Genomic DNA, 18,756 nt, shown 5'->3' with positions numbered 1-18,756 from the left:
CTCTGACACACACACACAGACTGGTTTTGAACTTCCAGGTGCTAAATATTTAGGTGCCATAGGACAGGTTAAGGGAAGATTAGGAACAGAATGGAAAGCTGCTTCCTAGTGGTCTTGCAGATGGGAAGGTCACGTCCCTTCTCCTTCCCTGTTTAGTTAACAACATATAGTGGCTATGTACTTCAAGTCACACACTAACCATATAATTTATACATATTATCCTGTGTTCCACAAGAAACACCAGGTGGAGACTATTATTATTACTTGAGATTGATAAGAAAACAGAGGCAAAGTCACACTAATTCTCTAGCTCATTATCTCACAGCTCAGGAGACCCAGTATGGCAGAATCAGTGTGAGAAGATAGGGCTCCCAGATGTCAGAGGCAGCATGACACCCTTGGCACCATCAGCCTTTGCCATCCTTGGGGATGGCAGAAGAGGATGACCTATTTGTGTCTGAGGGAAGGAAAGTTGACCCTTGGGTAGGGTGGGCTTCAAGTTGGAACCAGGTCAATACATATACTTTGTACATACAGGGAGCCTGTGCAGGGAGTATTACTAGCAGTCAGGGCCATCATCCTCGTGAAGTCCATGGTTTGTTCTTTTTGAGGCTTTTGCCTGTTACTGGGTCATGATGTCATTGAGAAACAACTCCATTTAGAGCATGTCCAGTGAGGAAGTACTTAGAGATTAAGAAGCATGGGTATTCGGAGTAAAATAAGAACACGAGAGATAGCAAAGAGCCCTCCATTGTTTGCTGATTTGGTGTTCAGCAACGTGATGATTTCAATGTCAGCTGCAAATAGTAAGGTTTCTTTTTCTGCATTCCTTTTCAATCCTTCCAATTTTTCTGTCTCATCTTGTGTTTGGGGTCTCTCTCACCTCTCACAATAGTGTTAACTGACAGTGAAACCAAGCCTGTTTCCCTTCATGATTGACTAGGCTTGTGTGCAGTCATCAGACCTATAGTCATTTGAGTCTGGGTATATAAATAAATAAATTATAAAGCTATGCTTACCAAATGTTCCTCTCAATATTTCCTTTTGTCTTCCTTACAAAGTTCTTAATATGTTCTCACGGTATTGGTAATCATAAGTACTTGATCTTGATGGGTCAACATTAACTGCATTAGATTTTTCTGCTTTATGATAGACTTTTGACCCAAGCAAATGCAATCAGTTTTCAGGGAGAAAAAGAGGTTCAAAATGGCTTCAAAAGAAATGAAAATGAAAAGAACTTTGTAAAAATTAGTATACTGAAAAATAAAAATATTTCCAGTTCAATACCTCTCTCCCTCTCCCCACTCTCTCTCTCACAGGGAGAATTGTAAAGATGCCCCTTAGACCAGAAAACTTCCCTGGGGATGCAGGCCAGCTGGTAGTTATTGCCTAGTGTTTTGACCCCCATCACCACATGGAAGCAGGCATGACAACACATGTTATCTGCCGGTCTGGTCTCCCCTCTCAAATGCTGAGATTACAGACAAACATAGCCATTTTTAAAACATGGTTTCTGGGGCTAAATACTCACACCCTCATGTTTAGCAGGTGCTCTTACTCACTGAACCACCTCTCCAGCCCTGATTCCAAAATTTTATTTCAGTTACAGCATCCTAACTGGTATCAGTAGGTTCAGATTCATGTCACCACTTACTAGCTCTCTGACTGAGAGGAAGTCATTTAAACTCTATGGGTCTCAATTTACTTGTCTATAAAATGTGATAATAACAGGACCCATTTCATGGACTTGTGAGCGTGAATTGAGATAATTCATGTAAAGAATTTAACAGTATGTCTGATGCATAGATGTCAAACAATAAATGATAGGCATTATAATTAGGGTGCTGTTGTGGTGATGGTGAGATTTTAGTCTGGTCCACCCACTCTCTCACCTTTGACCCTTGGTTTCTGTGGAACATGACCAAGAAACCTCAAATATCAATTTATCCTCTCTTCATGTCAATTGTGTTATTGAGTAACTCCAGTCATAATTACCCAAATGGACACTATAGGAGCTTCTGCTTCTTATGGTCCCAATCTAGAGGAACTTTCGTTTTATCACAGTACTTGTTGCAAAGATGAACCATATTCACTGCATTCTCCATTATATTATTTGGAAGTGAAGATATTATTCTGAGAAAATCTGAAATCAAGACTTAGAGGCTCCAAACCGTTTTCATTGTTTTGCTTCTCCACCAGTACTGTGACATTCCAGCCATCTCCCCATCTACCCAAGTTTATGAATTTAACATCTGTTCTGTTCCCTGTCTGCTCTGGTCTCCTAGCAGCACTGCATCAAAGCACTGTCATCCACATGTGCCAATTGTGACCGTCTTTCCTCTAAAGAGTTCCCCAAGCTGCTGCTTTAGTTTGAACCTCTGCTCTGACCCTTCCATCAGTGTTAACTATAACAAGTCGCTTCTCTCTTGGATTTGCCAGTTAGAAGTAATTCTCAATGTTGAGTGGCTATGATGATTAAACTAGTATCTGTAAAGTGCTTAGAACATGGCTTGATTATAATGACTGCATGAGAAGTAGCCGCTGCCATCTTCGTGGAGAAGAGAAGCTCCTTGAGGGACTTTGTGGGAGGCAGAGCAATAGGAAAACAGCTTCTCTTCCTGTCTTTTGGCATCCTGAACCAGTAGTCAATAGTTCTGAACAAATTGATATTGAAACTCAAAGCTATGAGCCTGGTTTTGGGATGGCAGTGTCAAAGGTTCTGTGTGACATTACTAGTGGTTGCATCCTAGACAGATGATCTCTGTGGCAAGTCATCCATTGTATTTTCTTAGCATAAAATCACCTTGGCCACCTCCAGTTTTGTGAATCTGGTTCATGAGCTTTTCTATGTTTTTTTGTGATATGCCTAAAATTATGTCAATGAATTACTTTTCTAGTTTGCTGGCTGGAACCAGCAATCTAGACAAGTGTAGAGGATATCATGTCTTCTTTGTTCTGGAGATGAGGTCTCTTGTAGCCCAGGTTAGCTTCCAGCTTGAGGATTAGCTTATACTTCTGCTCCTCCTGTGTGCACTACCTGAGTTCTGGGATTAGAGGCATGTGGCACCACTTTTTGGTGTTGGGAATCAAACCCAGAACTTCCTGCATGGTACGCAAGCACTCAGCTGTCTGAGATTTATCCCTAGACTCAGTTAACAACTTCTTGAAACTCTTCCTCCTTTAGGACACATGGCTTCTTTATTCGTATCCCGATGCTCCTCAGGTTCATGTTTTGTCATGTCTCTACCAAACTTAATTTTTTTCTCCCTCCTCCATCGTTGTGTGTCTCTCTGTCTTCTCTCAAGAGGAGTTCTCCTTATGTAGTGTAGGTTGACTTCAAGCTTCCATCTCCCAAGTACTTGTCTGATCACTTGAATTTCATCCCTTTCTCCATTCCCTTCTTAGATTTAGCTCCCCCTGCATCAGAACCCTCCCTTGATGAAATTTAACCATGTCAAAGCCTTAAGTTACCTTGGCTTGACTATAAACCAGACACTGAATATTTCATTAACTTCCTGAGTCTTCTAAGTGTGTTACCTTTCTCCATGAAGGTTTGTTCCAGTTGGGAAGTCATAGTTACATAATTGGGTCTTTAAATTAATAATTTTGGAAGGTCTCTTCCACTGATTGAAATATTTAGATCTGATGCAGATTACTCATGGACATCATCTTGGTGCACAGAAGCACAGTGACCTGATTTTACTCCTACAACATAAGAATCGGGGATGCTACAATGCACACCTGTAATCCCAGTGCTAGGGAGATGGAAACACAAGGATATTTGGGGCTTGCTGGCCAGCCAGCTTGGTGGAAGAAGCTCCAGGAGCAATGAGAGACTGTCTAAAATCATAAGGTGGGAAAGTGAGTAAGGAAGATATTCTGGCCTCTACATGCAGGAGCACACACATGCATGCACTCTTTTACACACACACAGACACAAACTCACGCACATTTTAGAACATGAACACATACACCACACACAAAAGAACCCACATTTGTTTCTTACTGTTTTAAGAATCTGACTCAGTAAGTCTGTCATGAGTCAAGGAAATCTATACTTTCCACAAACCAAACCTCTCTGCTTCTGTCTCTTGGAAATACTGGCTGAGGCTATTCCACACAAAGGGAACATAGTGAGCTGATCTGCTTTGTTCTAATGGCAAAACTTTCTAAAACTCACTTAGATTTTAATTTTTCTACTTTATGTGTTCTTCTTGCACATTCATAGTTTGTCCATTGGTTCCCTTAAGGACATCCTAAATGAATTTGTGATGTGCATGTATGTTTTATCCACATAGAGTCACATCTACACAAGACATACAAACGATGACTTAGGTTGTATGTATTCAATCACTCTCCAGAGTAAAGTCACATGTAAGATGATATTTTATGGGAGTACCATTGCTTTCTTTTTCATCTTTGGACACTTCCTCATCGTTTCTGAATCAGCATCGTCCATTAAAACGAACAGGACATTCTTGGAGTCTGACAGCACTGTGCACAGAATGGCAGGCAATCAAGCATGTTTGCTTTGTATTCTTTGAATCTCGTGTCTGGATCACCTCATTCTTGTTGGAAGGTTTAATTGGGAAGGGTAGGGAGGCACATTCTGCTGACTAGCCTCTTCAAGGAATCCACCCAATGGAACTCCGCTCAAGGCTGCTCCTTTTGGACAGTTTCCTGTCAAGTAGAGATCAAACTGCAGCTGCCAAGTGCTGATGAGTCGAGCAGGGAACTGGATCGCCTTCCACATTGCCATATTTTAAATAATGCATGTTGGTAGAACAGCTACATGGCTACCTTAAACCAGAACGCCTGGTCCCAAATTCACAGAGGTCTGCAACCCTTCATGCATCCTTGAGAACAACACACTTCTCTGCACCTCATCCTGAACTCTTGAGACAAAACTGACAGCACAAAGGCAACCTTGTCTTCAAGAGAAGACCCTAGCCACCTGCCTACCCACACAGGGCCTCTTCTTTCCTTCCTCCTAGCCCAATAAAGCACCTAAGCTAGAAGGGAGGTGCTCTGACTACTTGCAAGGTATGAGGCCTTCTTAGATTATCCTAAATAAATATGTCTGTGCTAATAGTTGGTTCCGGTTCTCTGACTCACATGTATGGTATCCTAATTCATAAATATGTTCATAAACATTTGCACTCTAGAGTCAGCATGCATGCCTAGAAACTTACATTTCTCTTTTAAGAAGTGAAATATGTAGTGACAGGCCCAGATATAGAAGGCATTTCACACTTACCAACAGACAAAAGCGAATGGAATAACAAGACAAGAAAAACAGCTAAGTAACATGTTTTGGGATGACAGAACATGGCCTTTCAGTTTTTGTTTTTCTTTCTCACTGTAGTCTTTCCTTTGTGTTCATGGCTACTTTTCATTTAGCTGTTCATGATGTGTGTTGATCCACTGACTTTTTTTTCTTATGTTCAACCCATGTGTTTATTCTGTTAATTCTACAGGAAAGAGAAGTGTGATGTGTGTGATATTTATGTGGTGTGTGTGTCTGTGTGTGTGTGTAGGGTCACTATTGGGGATGGAAGAAGGTTATTGCAAAACACATGAAATGAATCATCAATGTTATGCTGGTTAATGTTTAACAATCAACATTTTAGGAAAATTAGAGACAATTAGAGAAAAATCCCTTATTCAGAATGTTTTGATTTGTGTGGTGTGAATTCTTGAATGTCTTTCTGCTTCTATGTATTAACTAATGTCTCAAAATGCTTACTGTTGCAAGGCTGCTCTGAAGGCTGCTCTTCTGCCTCCCTCTGAGTGCTCCACATCCGAAGTGATCTCAACAGTTGCTTCCTGTGGCAGAGGGAACCGAACAGCATCACTTTCCTTCTCTACCATGCTGGGTTACTATCCCCCTTCTCTGTAGCTCATGGGGTTTATTATAATTCCCCAGCTCACATTGCATCCCTGTCTTTTCCTCATCTGTTCTTTCTTTCCACTCTGATTAGAAGCCATGTCTACATCTGAAAAGACTAGAGCAACTCCAGGATCATAGAGAGGAGACACTACATATCCTTTGAGAAAACTGGTCTTACATTGACCAGTTTTCCCTTCAGACCATTATGTCCACTTCCCTGATCATATGTCTTTCCAGCTTCCTCTCTTTCTAGAGTTTTCCATTCCTTGTGTAACCTAGCTCCAAACTACATGTTTGTTTCCATTAAAGGACATACTCTTACCTTTGCTAATCTCAGCAACATACACAGAGAAGAAGACTACACTGATTTGTTTCTCTTTGTGTGTATGTGTGTACATGTGTGCACTTGTGTGCCTTATGTATATTACTTGTGGAAGCCAGAGATTGATGGTAGGTATTCTTCTCAACTGAGCTCCACCTACTTGGGAGGATTGGTGTCTTTCACTGACCTTGGAGCTCATCTATTTGGTGAAACTGGCTAACCAATATGTCCTAGGAATCCTTCTGTTTCCCTATCTATGCATTATTAGAAGTACAAGCATGTGCCATCATGCCTTTTTAAAAAATATGGGTGCTGGGAACTTATGTTCTGATTCTGTGTGTTAAACACTTTACTCAGAGTACCGTCTCTCTGCCACTGTCACTCCTTGTTCTGGAGTCCTTTTGGTTCATCTGAGTTCAAGGGCATTGTCTTACACTTGCATGCTGTACAATCACTTAGGTTTCACCTCACTAGCAAGGGATGATAGCCTGGTCTCCCGAATAACCCAGTCTACCTTGAACTCCTGAAGCACAGCCGTTTTGTGCAGGTTCATGCATGTCACTACATAGTCCATGTATTTTTTTCTTTCATACACAGACTCCTTTTCTCTTTGCCAGTACTGTATTCATCATCTCCATGCACAGTTTCTGTCCCCTACTCATTTTTCTATGTTCACATGTTCTAGCAGCATTTTATACACAATAGAGGATTATTCATTGGTTCTAGACACACTGTGGGCTAGCACTTTCTGATGACTTGCAACATATTGAGCCCATTCCAACCTGAATCGGGACTCTAAGAATGGAATCTGGGAGTTCCCAACCTCAGCATTTTTGTAGACTCATGTTCCCTGACCTATGCCAATGCAGGAGGGCTGTCTGCTACCGATTGATTTCAGAAGCATCATAGCATAATGATAATTGGAGGCCAGTGGCTAATTGAGGCTATTTCATAGAGGGTGTATGCTTTAATGAGTGTGGTTTCTTTTGTTTAATGGTAATCACTCTTAATCCATTTACACAAAAGGAACCATAGTTAACACAACTGTAAAGTGGAGAAGCGTGCTCTCAATGGAGCTTCTTCTAAAAATATTTCCAGATTAGTACATTCTTTTTCCATAGTATATTTATTCTTTACATTATGTTGTTCATATCTATTATGTACATTATTATTGTATCTGTAAATGTAAGGACTTCGTATACCTTGTTAATGAGAATAGAAACAGAACTGTATAGGAAAATATTCCTTTCTAATGAATGCTTTGCTATTATATCACACAGATATGAATAGTAAAAACTTTAAGTGTCATTTTTAATTGAAATTCACCAAGAGAGTACATAATTTAGAAATATGAGTATCTTAGCCTATCAATTACTCTAACATCAAATTCTGAAATGTTTGGCTTAAAGGGGTTAATTTAAACCACTGCAAACATAAAATACCCCTAGCTCAAGAAATAGTTCTATTTCCACCCAAAGGGTTTATGTAGAGATGGTCCTTATAATGAGTAAATGTTAGGGATGACTTAAATGCTCAGTTAGATCAGTTGTGATGCATTTACATGGAGGAGGTCATGCTTCTCTTAAGCCAGTTTGAATTAAGTGTGTGTGCTAAATGGAGAGAACCCTAAACTGCTCTTGGATGGCTGATGACATTTCTTTTCTTAGGCTTGACAACAGTTTTGATAATAATTGGGAGTGGCTGTTTTATGTAAAAATTAGCTGTAAGAACCCTTAAGAAATCATTCCTAGTAATCTTCACAAATAATTTACTTCTAAATTCAATAACCTTTTACCCAGACAGTTTCCAAGTTCACTGGAATTGCGGGCTCTTCTCTCCGGGCAGTGAGAACATATTCTCATGCTCTAAATCAGTGTTTAATGACATGCTGCTTAAAGGAGGAAGACCAAGTGACAGTAGGGTTATAATTAAAAATAGGTTTCAGATATTCAACTTTGAAGATCATCAGAGGAAATGGCAGAAAATGAATGGTTTTTATTTGTTTGGTTGTTTTTGTAGTATACCAAAATCAAAAGACCGGGGATGCTAGTTTCAATAGCTCAGACTTCGTTTTCCTTTGCTTACACACTTTCACATAAGATTGCTGCCCTTTTTTTCTCCACTCCAGAATTTGGTCCCCTTGACTCATCCATAGCTTTATCAGTGCAGTATTCCTACAAGTCTAGTCTTTCAGAATAAATGAGGTCACCTCACATATACCTTAGTGTAGTTTAAAAAAAAGCAACCGTCTTAAGGTCTTGAATTTTTGTCTTGAGTAGCTCTTCCTTTAAGTTGTCCACATGTAATCAATTTCTCTGAAATGTGTTTCCCTGTCTCCTGAAAACACAATATCTAGGTTATATAGAGATGCCTTCTTGATGTAGTTGACACTAATGATTAAAGAAATACACGCACCATGTGAGGCTTTACATCTTAAGCTTTCTCTTTTTGACTATAAGTTTGTGGTAAGTGAGAGATTACACAATATTTATCCAACACAATTAGTTCTTGTCCTTAGTCTCAGAATTATGAACTTAAAAATCTGTTACTTTGTTCTTAAGTGCTAAGATCTTTAATATTTGCTTATGTCCTTTCCTTATCCTTTAAACTTTTATGCAACCTCCAAAAAGTGTACTTATTTTTGGCTTCATGAGATTTCCAGTGTTCTTTTTCTTCTTGGATAGTATTTCTTCTTAGCAGAGCACAAGGCCTGGTGTGTGAGTCTTTCAGTATTTGTTCCATGAGTACATCTCTTCGCACAACTTTAGGTAGCCTCAGCAAATAGAGAGATAAAATAAAAGGTGGCACTTTGATGGCAGGCAGATGCAGATCCCATTGTCTACATTTTCCACTTTGTTTTTTCTTTTTCTTTTTTGGACAAGCTGTCCTAATCTGGCTTTCTAATCAGCCAGAGGTGACCATGAATGTTTGACTCCCTACCTCCACATCAGCAGTGCTAAGATTACAGGCACGCACCACCACATCTGGTTTATATGGTGCTGGCTCTTGAACCCACGGCCTAAGCTGTGTGTTCTGACCACTTTTACACATTTTTTCATGAACACAGGCATAAGGTTTACTTTTCCAAGATTCCATCATTTGGTAAAAGGAGCCCTTGTTGGTCTATTGGGAATAGTGACTTAAGTGTCTGCTATGGCTCTTGATTAACAGCAATAGTCCAAAAAATGTGAATTTAGTTTCATCTATATACCTCATACTTAATACCTGACAATATTTATCATCCTCTCACAACTTCTATCACTGCCATCAAACACAACTGATATAGAACAACTTGAATTAAAGCAGAAGACAAGATATTAAAGTCCTCATTGCAAGAGCAGTGGTGTAACAACGCGGTAGCATTCAGGTTTTGTAAACACCAGTGGCTTCCATATTACTCAAAATGCACAAGTAGGGTGAATGCAATGATTTTAATGCGATTAGTCTAGTAGATTGGAGTTGTCCTGCAGGGGAAGAGGATAACAATACAAGAATGAAGTTTCCAGTGTAACAAAAAGAAAACAATAAGAAAACTATGTCCTTGTTACTTTATTATTATTATTTTGTTTTTATGAGGCTGATATGTTTTGGGATATTCCTTATGATGTCTAGAGGACTGACTCCTAGGAGACAGAAAATAATAGGGGGAAACACAATGCACCGGTGGTGGCATCAGCTGGAATGTCATCTCTCCAGCAAAGCTGTAGTGCTCCGTGGCACAGGCTATACCTGAATGCCTTGATGGGGAGATAAGTCCAGATGGAAGTGATTGCACAAGCTTAAGTCCTCTGAGTTGCCAATGCACCCAACAAGGCATCCTTTTTTTTCTTTTTGCTTAGGGTTTATGCACAATTCCTGTTTGCACCCGGGAGGCAAGGCAGGTTAATAAGGCCAAGAAGGAGGGGAGGCTGTGGGAGGGCATAATAACTGGGAGGACTTCACAGCCTCTACCTGGGGGTAAAGGGAGGAGGGCTGAGGATGGAGGGTGTTGTCTTCTGCTTCTGACTATGTGTTAAGTGGCAGGAGAAATTTGGAAAGCTGCTTTGAGGAGGAGCCAGAGGCTGGGCATGGGGTGTTTGGTGCCTCACTCTCCCCACTTGTAGGGAACCTCTCTCCATTCACAGGTAACTGGACTGGAAGACTGGCCAGGGAACAAGGCCATCCTGTCGCTCCTCCTCCTGCTGCCTATCTCTTCTCTCCTGTCTCTCTTTCAAGGCAACGTCAGCCGTGCCAGCCTGGCTGCAGAGCATCTTGACAACTGGAAGCATCTGCTTGGCCTCCCTGTCTACTCCAGGCCACCCCATTAGCTGCTCAACCATCCCTGGCCATTGGGACCTCTTCTGATGGCTGTGGCCTCTGCTGCCCCAGGGAGCATCTCCTCTAAGCAGCTCCTCTTCTCTCTCCTGGTGAGTAACAGCCACAGGATTAGGAACTAGGCATGCTAGCACCTGCTTCCTCCTGCCAGCTGGGGCATGAACATGAGTCTTGGTAGGAAGGGAAGGCAAGGGGAATAGACAGAGGAAAAGAGAGGCTCTGATAAGAGAACAATGCAGAGAAGAGCTGAGGGGCTTTTCCAGGATGGAAAGGAATAAACTCAATCTCCAAGCTCCAGTGCCTGGATACTAATATCTTTCAAGGGAATCCCTCATTTAGTTTCTGTGATATTTTTCTGGGGAGTGGTGAAATAAGTTTATGGAATTTGGCCCAGAAGTTTCTGAGATTTGCTTTAGATACTAGGTATCTATAAATCGCATGCATTTAACATGCTGTTCCACTGAGCAGCAAAAAGAGAAAAAGATTCTGGGTGCAGCTATGAATTACTCAAAATGCTCTTAGTTCACTCAACAAGAGGAATGGGACAGTCCCTGGAACTGCCATGAAGTTGCCTTCCACTTAGGCTGTAACCAGGTCGAACTGTTTACAGGATACTATGTTTGCCTTTGATAGGGAAAGTCTCTCAAACCTCCATGCAGAAATTCTTCATTGTAACTATTGTTTTGTAATTTAATGTCTTATTTTACCGAAAATACTTCAGTTGTAAATTATCTTTTCAGAATTTGGAGGTTTTCATGAATGAGGACAAACATTTTCTCCATATGAGTAATTCTTAGTGCAGAGTTGACAGTCCATTTCTCATTCTGTCACTATCTGGAAAAGAGCACACAGAAACCGCCACAGTTGGCATTGGTTAAGTAAAATATGGTTAAACCCAGCTTCTTCTTGCTTTTGGTTCTGGTTACCGCCAGCCCTTTATCCCTTGATTCATCCTTTGTGCTTTCATCTTTGAACCCTGTACTGACTGGAAAGCTCGCAACTCCTTCCAAGTAATTTAGACCCCAATTTAACTTGGAGGCAGAGGAACTACTTGAGATGTTTTGGAAACTTCCATTGTTTCTGTCTACAGAAGGTGCATTCCTGAGGTGGGGGGCCTAAGGAGAGGGAGGAACTAAAATGAAGATGGGTTTGGAAATGGAGATATATCCTATGAAATATATGCACACACACACATACATATAGGCATATGCATATATACATGCATATGTGTATGCATCTATTTTTAGTTATGATGGGCTTTTCCCACACTATACATGTAGACAATTACCTGAGGCACAGTCTAGGGCAATTCTTGGCGTTAGGGATGATGATACTTCTAAAAAGCCAAATGAATAAGAATGCCTCTTGTTTTCATAAGTGGTTATTTAATTACAGCTGTATGCAGATGTGACCTATTAAATGGCAGCTTGCCACATTATATGCCTAACAGATTTGTAAAACAAATTTACAACATGGTTTAAGCCGCTATGGTACGTCTAGTAGACTTGAGTTGAGTTAGCAGGATACAGCATCCTTGTAATGAACATTAACCATTTTGCTCATCCTTACACAAATAACATGCCCATAGGTTGGTTCTAGGTATTATTTTTATGAGGCTCAAAGATGCTTCAAATAGTTCTCACTTCATCAACAGTAACCTCAAGTAGCAATAATTAAAAAAAAAAAAGGTTGGAGAGATAGTACATCAATGCTTATAGAATTCTAGATTTCAGTACCTTTTCAGTCTAAAGATCTGTGTGATTTGTGGAAAGTCTTGGAGGCAATATTCTGTAAATTCAATGGATCATAACACATTTTGTTGCAATTACGTAATAAAATGGTGTCCTAAGAATTGTCCACCTAATTTTTTCAATGATTCTAAATGACCCTAGAGTTCCCATAGATTGTGTTGATCACGTTCTAAATGAATATGAAAAAGTAGAGGATTAAAAGGTTCATTTGTTTGTAAAATTGATAGTAATTTTATAAACCAAACAAAATTGCAATGTAAAAAAAAGTGATCAAATGTGATATTTGAATTTGTTTTTTTGTTTTTTTTTTGAGGTTTTGGTATTATTTTGCGATGCCTGTCAAAAAATTTCTCTTCAAGTTCCCTCTCATCTTAAGGCCGAAACTCCTGTAGGCAAAGGTGAGACTGTCCTGGGAATTGGATAGTTGTAACTTACTGCAATTAGTATTTGACTGCTCTTTGAAACTTTGGGATGAAAGTTATGTAATTGCTACTCAGCATTAAAACTTTCTAAGGACTAGAAAGTAGCTCACTTTTATTCATGGGGGTTGAAAGTAGCCAAATTATCAAATTTGGTTGTATATCTTTCTTGCTAGAAAAATTAGAAATTATCAGAGACTGAAGAACATTCTCTTAGTTCAAACAAAGCCAAGCATCAGAACCTGAAGCTTATCTTAAGTCATATCAACCCTTCACCTGCCAGAATCCCAGTGCCAGCTTTCTTGACTGGTGAAACATGAAACAATATCAAAGTTGAAATGGTCCATATAAAATCTGCACTTGTGGTTGGTAGCAACGAATACATATTTATTGAGAATTTACATGATCTCTTTCACAGAATATCTTGTGAAAATCAAGTACAGTTTTAGTGAATTTTACTACCACAGTCATCAATATACACTAAGCACAGAGTTTGTCAAACCTCAAAAAGGTTTTATGTGAAGATTATTTGCATTATTAATGAGAAACATTGCACAAGAACAGACTAGGTTTCTCACCTGTTGCAACATGACTTTTATCTTATTGCCAAAGAAAATTTAACATAATCTCAAAATCTATTGGCACCATCTTATGATAAATGGAGTTTAAAACTATGTAAGTATACAATGTACTATGAAACAGAAATTTATATATATCTAATTTATGTATATATGTGTAATTTATGTGTACATATATATTACACATATAATTTCTGTTTCATAGTGCATTATATGCATCTATACATATACATGTATATGCATGTTTATATATGCTTTCTATAAACATATAAATACATATATATTAGCCTGTCTACCTCCAGATAGCTCTTGATTTATGGGGGAGTCATCGTATCCTCTTAAACCCATTGTAAGTTAAAAGTAAAGGGAAAATGCATTCAGCATAGTTAATCTACCAAGCATTGTATCTTAGCAACAGGGTCCACAGTACAATTCCAAACATAATCTCTTACTATCTCCTCATTTGAGGTTTGCTAGGAGTGGCTTCTAACCCTCGCCAGTATCATAAGGAAGGGTTTTACTATACATCCCTACCTTGAAAGAAAATATCCGTATTAAAACCCAAGGCTCAAAGTCAGCTGTTACCACACGTGCATCACTTTCACACTGTCACGAAGTTGAACCACTCTAAGTCAAGGACAAGCCTGCGCACAGCAGGGAGAGTAGAGGCAAACCAAATCCAATAAAGCTCAAGCATGCTTTATTGCTTAAATTAATTCATGATGAAAGTAATGGGAGAGGCAGCAATGTAGCTCAGTTTGATAGAGGCTTGACATTTTTTGGATGAGGTCCTGGGTTGTAACCTCGGCATTGTCAAAAAGGAAGGAAGGAAGGAAGGAGAGAAGGAAAGGGGGCACCAAAACTCCATTAGCTTAATTTTCACAGCCCCTGCATTTTAGAACAGCAGGTGCTCAGTGTCCCACCCTTCTTCTGCTCCTCCCTTGTTAACCGGCAGCTGTCATTCCTGTAAGACTCGTTCCCTTCTGGTTTAACTTGACATTGCTGTGTAATGTCTTCACTGCAGTGAATCTGGAAGAGTGCCTCAAGTCACCCAGCCTGATCCTGTCCAGTGACCCAGCTTTCAGAATTCTTGATGACGGCACAATTTATACAACTCGCGACCTGCTTTTGCCTTCTGAACCGAAGAGGTTCTCCATCTTCCTCTCAGACAGTCAGAGACTCCCGCAAAAGGAGATAGAAGTTGTCCTGTCAGCAAGAGAAACAAAGGTAAAGCAGGTTAGGGCAGGAGGTCCTTACAGGACCCCCATTGCATCAGCAAGGCTAATGTCATCCTTGAGTAAATCCTTTGCACTCAACGTTCTCATAACCGAGGACTGGGCTGTTGAAAAGAGTGGCATATACAGCATTTACACAGTTAGTACTGATGAAGAAGACCAGAGTCAGAATACCAATGACTTCAGATAAATTTTGAGGTGTGGCAGGAAGAGCAGCTAACCTGAAGAACAAGACCAAGGCTAGGGCGGGGCCAGAGAACAACAAAGCAGGGCAAGTAGTACCACTCTGCCCCGTGGCTCCCTTCCAATGGGGCTGTGGCACTCATCAAGGGGACCTGCTCACACAGTCGAAAACTCTATAGGACCTCTATCTTAACAGTGATTCTGTGGCCCGGCCAAGAGGGGTACGCGTGCCTTGTATTTAAGAATGATGAGTCTCAGGCACAAGAAGATTGTTATACTTCACATATATGTTAAGTAAACTAAGCGTAATGACTTAGTCTCTTAAAAAAAACTGATTACATTTATAAACAAATTTCTGAATGAAACCTCTTTTGGTTGCAAAGACCACTCTTCCTTAAATTTAAAATATGCTTCATTTAATAATGCTAAGTAAAGCTGTATTTCATTGCTCATCAAATGTAGGTTTTTAGGAAGAGACACACCGAAGACACAGTGCTCAATCGCAGCAAGAGAAGATGGGCTCCTATTCCGTGTTCACTGATGGAGAACTCATTAGGCCCATTTCCACTACACGTTCAGCAGGTATTTCCCATGTTTTTTAAAACTTTTGTGTGTGTTGAATATTTTATTGTTTTATTTGCTTGTTTTATATCCCAACTACAGTCTCCCCTCCCTCCTCTCCTCACAGTCCTCCCCTCTCTGACCTTCGTTCTGTCCCCCCATCCACTCCTCCATTTCTGTTGAGGAAGGGGCAGACTTCCCATGGATGCCAACCAAACATAGCATATTAAGTTGGGGTAAAACTATGTTCCTCCCCTCATATCAAGACTGGGAAGGCAGCTCAGTTTGAGGAGTAGGGTCTGAAAAGCCAGAAACAGAGTCAGAGACACGCCCTGCTCCCGCTGTTGGAAGTCCACAAGTTACACAATTAAGGCGAAACTTTAAAGGCTGGGCATGCTGCTCAGTGGTAGTATGTTTCCCGAGCACGCACAGGGTCCTAAGTTCTACCCCCAATTCCCAGTAAAGTACATAAGTAAATAGTGTGTAATATATTGAATGAGGGATTTAAATTTTTAACAGTACTGGTATCATCTATTCCTTACAACAAGGAACATATAATGACTTCATAGAGTTTCTTCATCCAAATACTTGTTTTTAAACATTGTATCTATTTATTTGCGGTATGGGGCATGCAAGCGTCATAGAAACACATGTGTATGGTTCATCAGATGGCTTGAAGCAGTTGCTTCTCTCCTTCCATCACCTGGAAGGCTTGCACTCAGGTGGTCAAGCTTAGTGGTAAACATCTGGACTCTGGAGTCATCTCTCCAATTCTAAGCTAGATTTCTAGGCACTGATTTGCAGAGAGTACATCTACCAATTTTGCCTAAGTCAACTTTGCCTTAAATGAACACTTAGCCCCTAAAAATTGCTCACATTTTTGGTTTAGTGAGTGAGCTGCCTCTGCCACACAGCTGAAATGAATGCGTATGGCAGCTTTGGAACAATCTGTAGAATTAATTGTGCAAGAGGTTGTATTACTCCACCTGTGGTCATTCAGTTTTCAATACGAAATGATCTGAAAGCACAGAAAGGTTTCCTGCACTGTGTGTAGGAACAAAACAGGTCAGCGAAGGCACACGGACTACACAGGCTTCAGAACTGCGAGGACAGTAAAATATTAGGGATCAAGCAAGGGACAGAGCCTGTGGCTTCACACATGGAAGACTTGATATAAGACTGAAAAAATGGGAGATGTTGGAAAAATGAACAAAGTGCAGAGAGAAAGTGATTAAAAATTAACTTTCATAAGAAGCTGGATTAAGATTGGTCAAGATGTATTTGTTCTTTCTCCAAATCATCCCTTCTTGTAGATCCAATCTGATGCTGCCCAGAATTACACCATCTTTTACTCCATTAGTGGACCAGGAGTAGACAAAGAACCTTTCAATTTATTCTACATAGAGAAAGACACTGGGGACATCTATTGTACCCGAAGCATTGACCGTGAGGAGTATGACCAATTTTTGGTAAGATTCCTGAAGTATTTATTTAACATGAGGTGTTTATTATTCATGTATTAATATTTAAAATATTATGCTTCACAAATACTAGGTGTCTAATAATTTATTTAATATGTAGACTAGTATAACTATTCAATATAAACTTTGAAGTTTCACTGGTGCTAGGCTGAAAACGTGACAGTGGGTATAGTAAGGGAAGCATATGGGTGGGAGGAGTGTGGAAATACAAGCACATAATTCAAGCACACATGTGTATGTAAGCTCTGGAGAAGTAACACAGATTTTCCTCGGGCTCAAAGTTCTCTGTAATAAAATACTTCAGTTCTTTTCATCCGTGCTTTTATGTTGTAAAACACATAAGATCTAAAAAACAAGATAAGTAAAACTGGTACTTGGGCGAATGCCCAGGAAACCTGAGCTAGTTGTTCTGAGCTGGGTTCTGTCACCCAAGGGATTCTGAATGTGTGTATAAGTTGGTTGGGTCCACCATTTCAGGGCTTGCTTAGCAGGGTGCTACTCCCTCCTCCCCGCATTCTTCAGAAATTTAATGCCTGAGTAGCATTTTGTCTTCCTAGGCATCTAGAACTTATTTACCAGTCCATCTTATTCTTCTACCTAAAGACAAATACACAAACATCTGCTTACCATTCTCATCTTTAACTGGAGTATAAGAGACATCCCCAGTGGTTTAGGAGGAGGACATTGAGGGACGGTTGATAACCATACTCTTTGCTAATGGAGTTTAGCCAAGAGAAATGTCTATTAAGGAAGTTCAGAGAGGAATCTTAACAGCCTTCTGAGAGCTCAGCAGGAGTTGGTGGCCACAGAAGGTCACCTGTTAATGGGTGGAGGGCTCCCAAGAAGATGATATACAATAGAATGACCTATTTGGAGCCAGGCATATTGGACAGACCTGACATTCCACATTGTGGAGGGGCGACCAAGACAGGACGATTGTGAATCTCAGACCACCCCAGGCTATTTAGTGGGAGTCTATCGAAATAGCAAGAGAAGAGCAGAAGGAAAATAGGGTGGGGGAAGGGAGAAGAGAGCGGACTGGAGGGACGAAGGATGGAAAGATAAATCAACTACAACCAACTCTTACCTGAATGTTACTTGACCCTTAGAATGTGAAATATGAAGGTAGAAGGAGAAATCTAGAGGAGAGTGCTTGGTAAAGAAATGACAAAGGGGAGGCTGGCATTTGTCCTGGAACATCATTAAAAAACTTTTTGGGGGTAGCACGAGTTGTAAAACAACGTAATTTCCACTGTAGCTATTTCATAATTGAAGGCAAAGGGTGGGCTGTTGTGAGACTTTCTTTATAAATGAATGCCTCTTCCAAAGTTCTCTAGATTAAACATATTTTGCTTCTAATAGTATTTTGCCAGTATATACTTTGTATGATGATGTTAGGTCCCCTAGAACTGGAGTTATAGACAATTGTGAGCTGCTATGTGGGTGCTGGGAATTGAACCCCTGTCTTCTGGAAGAGCAGTCAGTGCTCTTAACCACTGAACCATCTCTCCAGTCCCTTAAACTATTTCTTAAGAATGTTGATTGAAACTATAGCAGAGAGAAGCCAAACATTGTAATCTTTTCATCTTTAGTTTCTTAATTGTTGGGAGTGGAATGCAAGCATTGGTCATAGGAGTCAAGTAAGAGCTCTGTTGCAGAGCTAACTCTAACTCAGCATGGTTTTCATTTTCATCTCTAGTTTTTTTTTATCCTGGTGATTGCACGTGGGGTCCTATCTATGTAAGCTAAATATGTAACCCGCACCCAGTCCCACTGGAACCATTTTTACCTTTCTATTCACACACAAGTGACACGTGCTAGAGACATTGTAACCACTTGCTGCCTTGACAGCACCTTCCCCAGAAGCAGAGAGGTAAAGTTACCCACAAGGCACTTTGTCTGATCCATAAGAAGCAGTGCTGTGTTGTTGGTGTGGGGTTTACTTCACTGAACACTCTCTATGAGAGTTCTTATAGGGACTGGTTTTTAACCTTCTGCGTTTCCTTGCTTCTTACTATAAAT

General features: G+C 40.2%; 1 protein-coding gene across 3 annotated transcripts in view; it reads left to right on the top strand.

The window, feature by feature from the left end:
* Positions 1-10,209: 10,209 nt before the first annotated feature.
* Positions 10,210-18,756, top strand: part of Dsc1 (desmocollin 1) — a 29,974-nt gene continuing 21,427 nt past the window's right edge. The window contains exons 1-6 of one of the 3 annotated variants that reach the window (XM_040757871.1): positions 10,210-10,336; positions 10,428-10,618; positions 12,591-12,675; positions 14,299-14,501; positions 15,155-15,274; positions 16,567-16,722. In XM_040757871.1, coding sequence (XP_040613805.1) covers positions 10,556-10,618; positions 12,591-12,675; positions 14,299-14,501; positions 15,155-15,274; positions 16,567-16,722 — 627 coding nt within the window. In that variant the 5' untranslated portion in view covers positions 10,210-10,336; positions 10,428-10,555. Of the gene's footprint in view, positions 10,619-12,590; positions 12,676-14,298; positions 14,502-15,154; positions 15,275-16,566; positions 16,723-18,756 lie in introns of all 3 variants that reach the window. The other 2 variants (XM_040757872.1, XM_005065352.3) reach the window with 2 other exon arrangements.

This window comes from Mesocricetus auratus, unplaced genomic scaffold, assembly GCF_017639785.1.
Source record: "Mesocricetus auratus isolate SY011 unplaced genomic scaffold, BCM_Maur_2.0 Super-Scaffold_100015, whole genome shotgun sequence".
Taxonomy (NCBI): domain Eukaryota; kingdom Metazoa; phylum Chordata; class Mammalia; order Rodentia; family Cricetidae; genus Mesocricetus; species Mesocricetus auratus.
The sequence above is the reverse complement of the archived record's forward strand: the minus strand, read 5'-3'. Positions and strand labels throughout refer to the sequence as shown.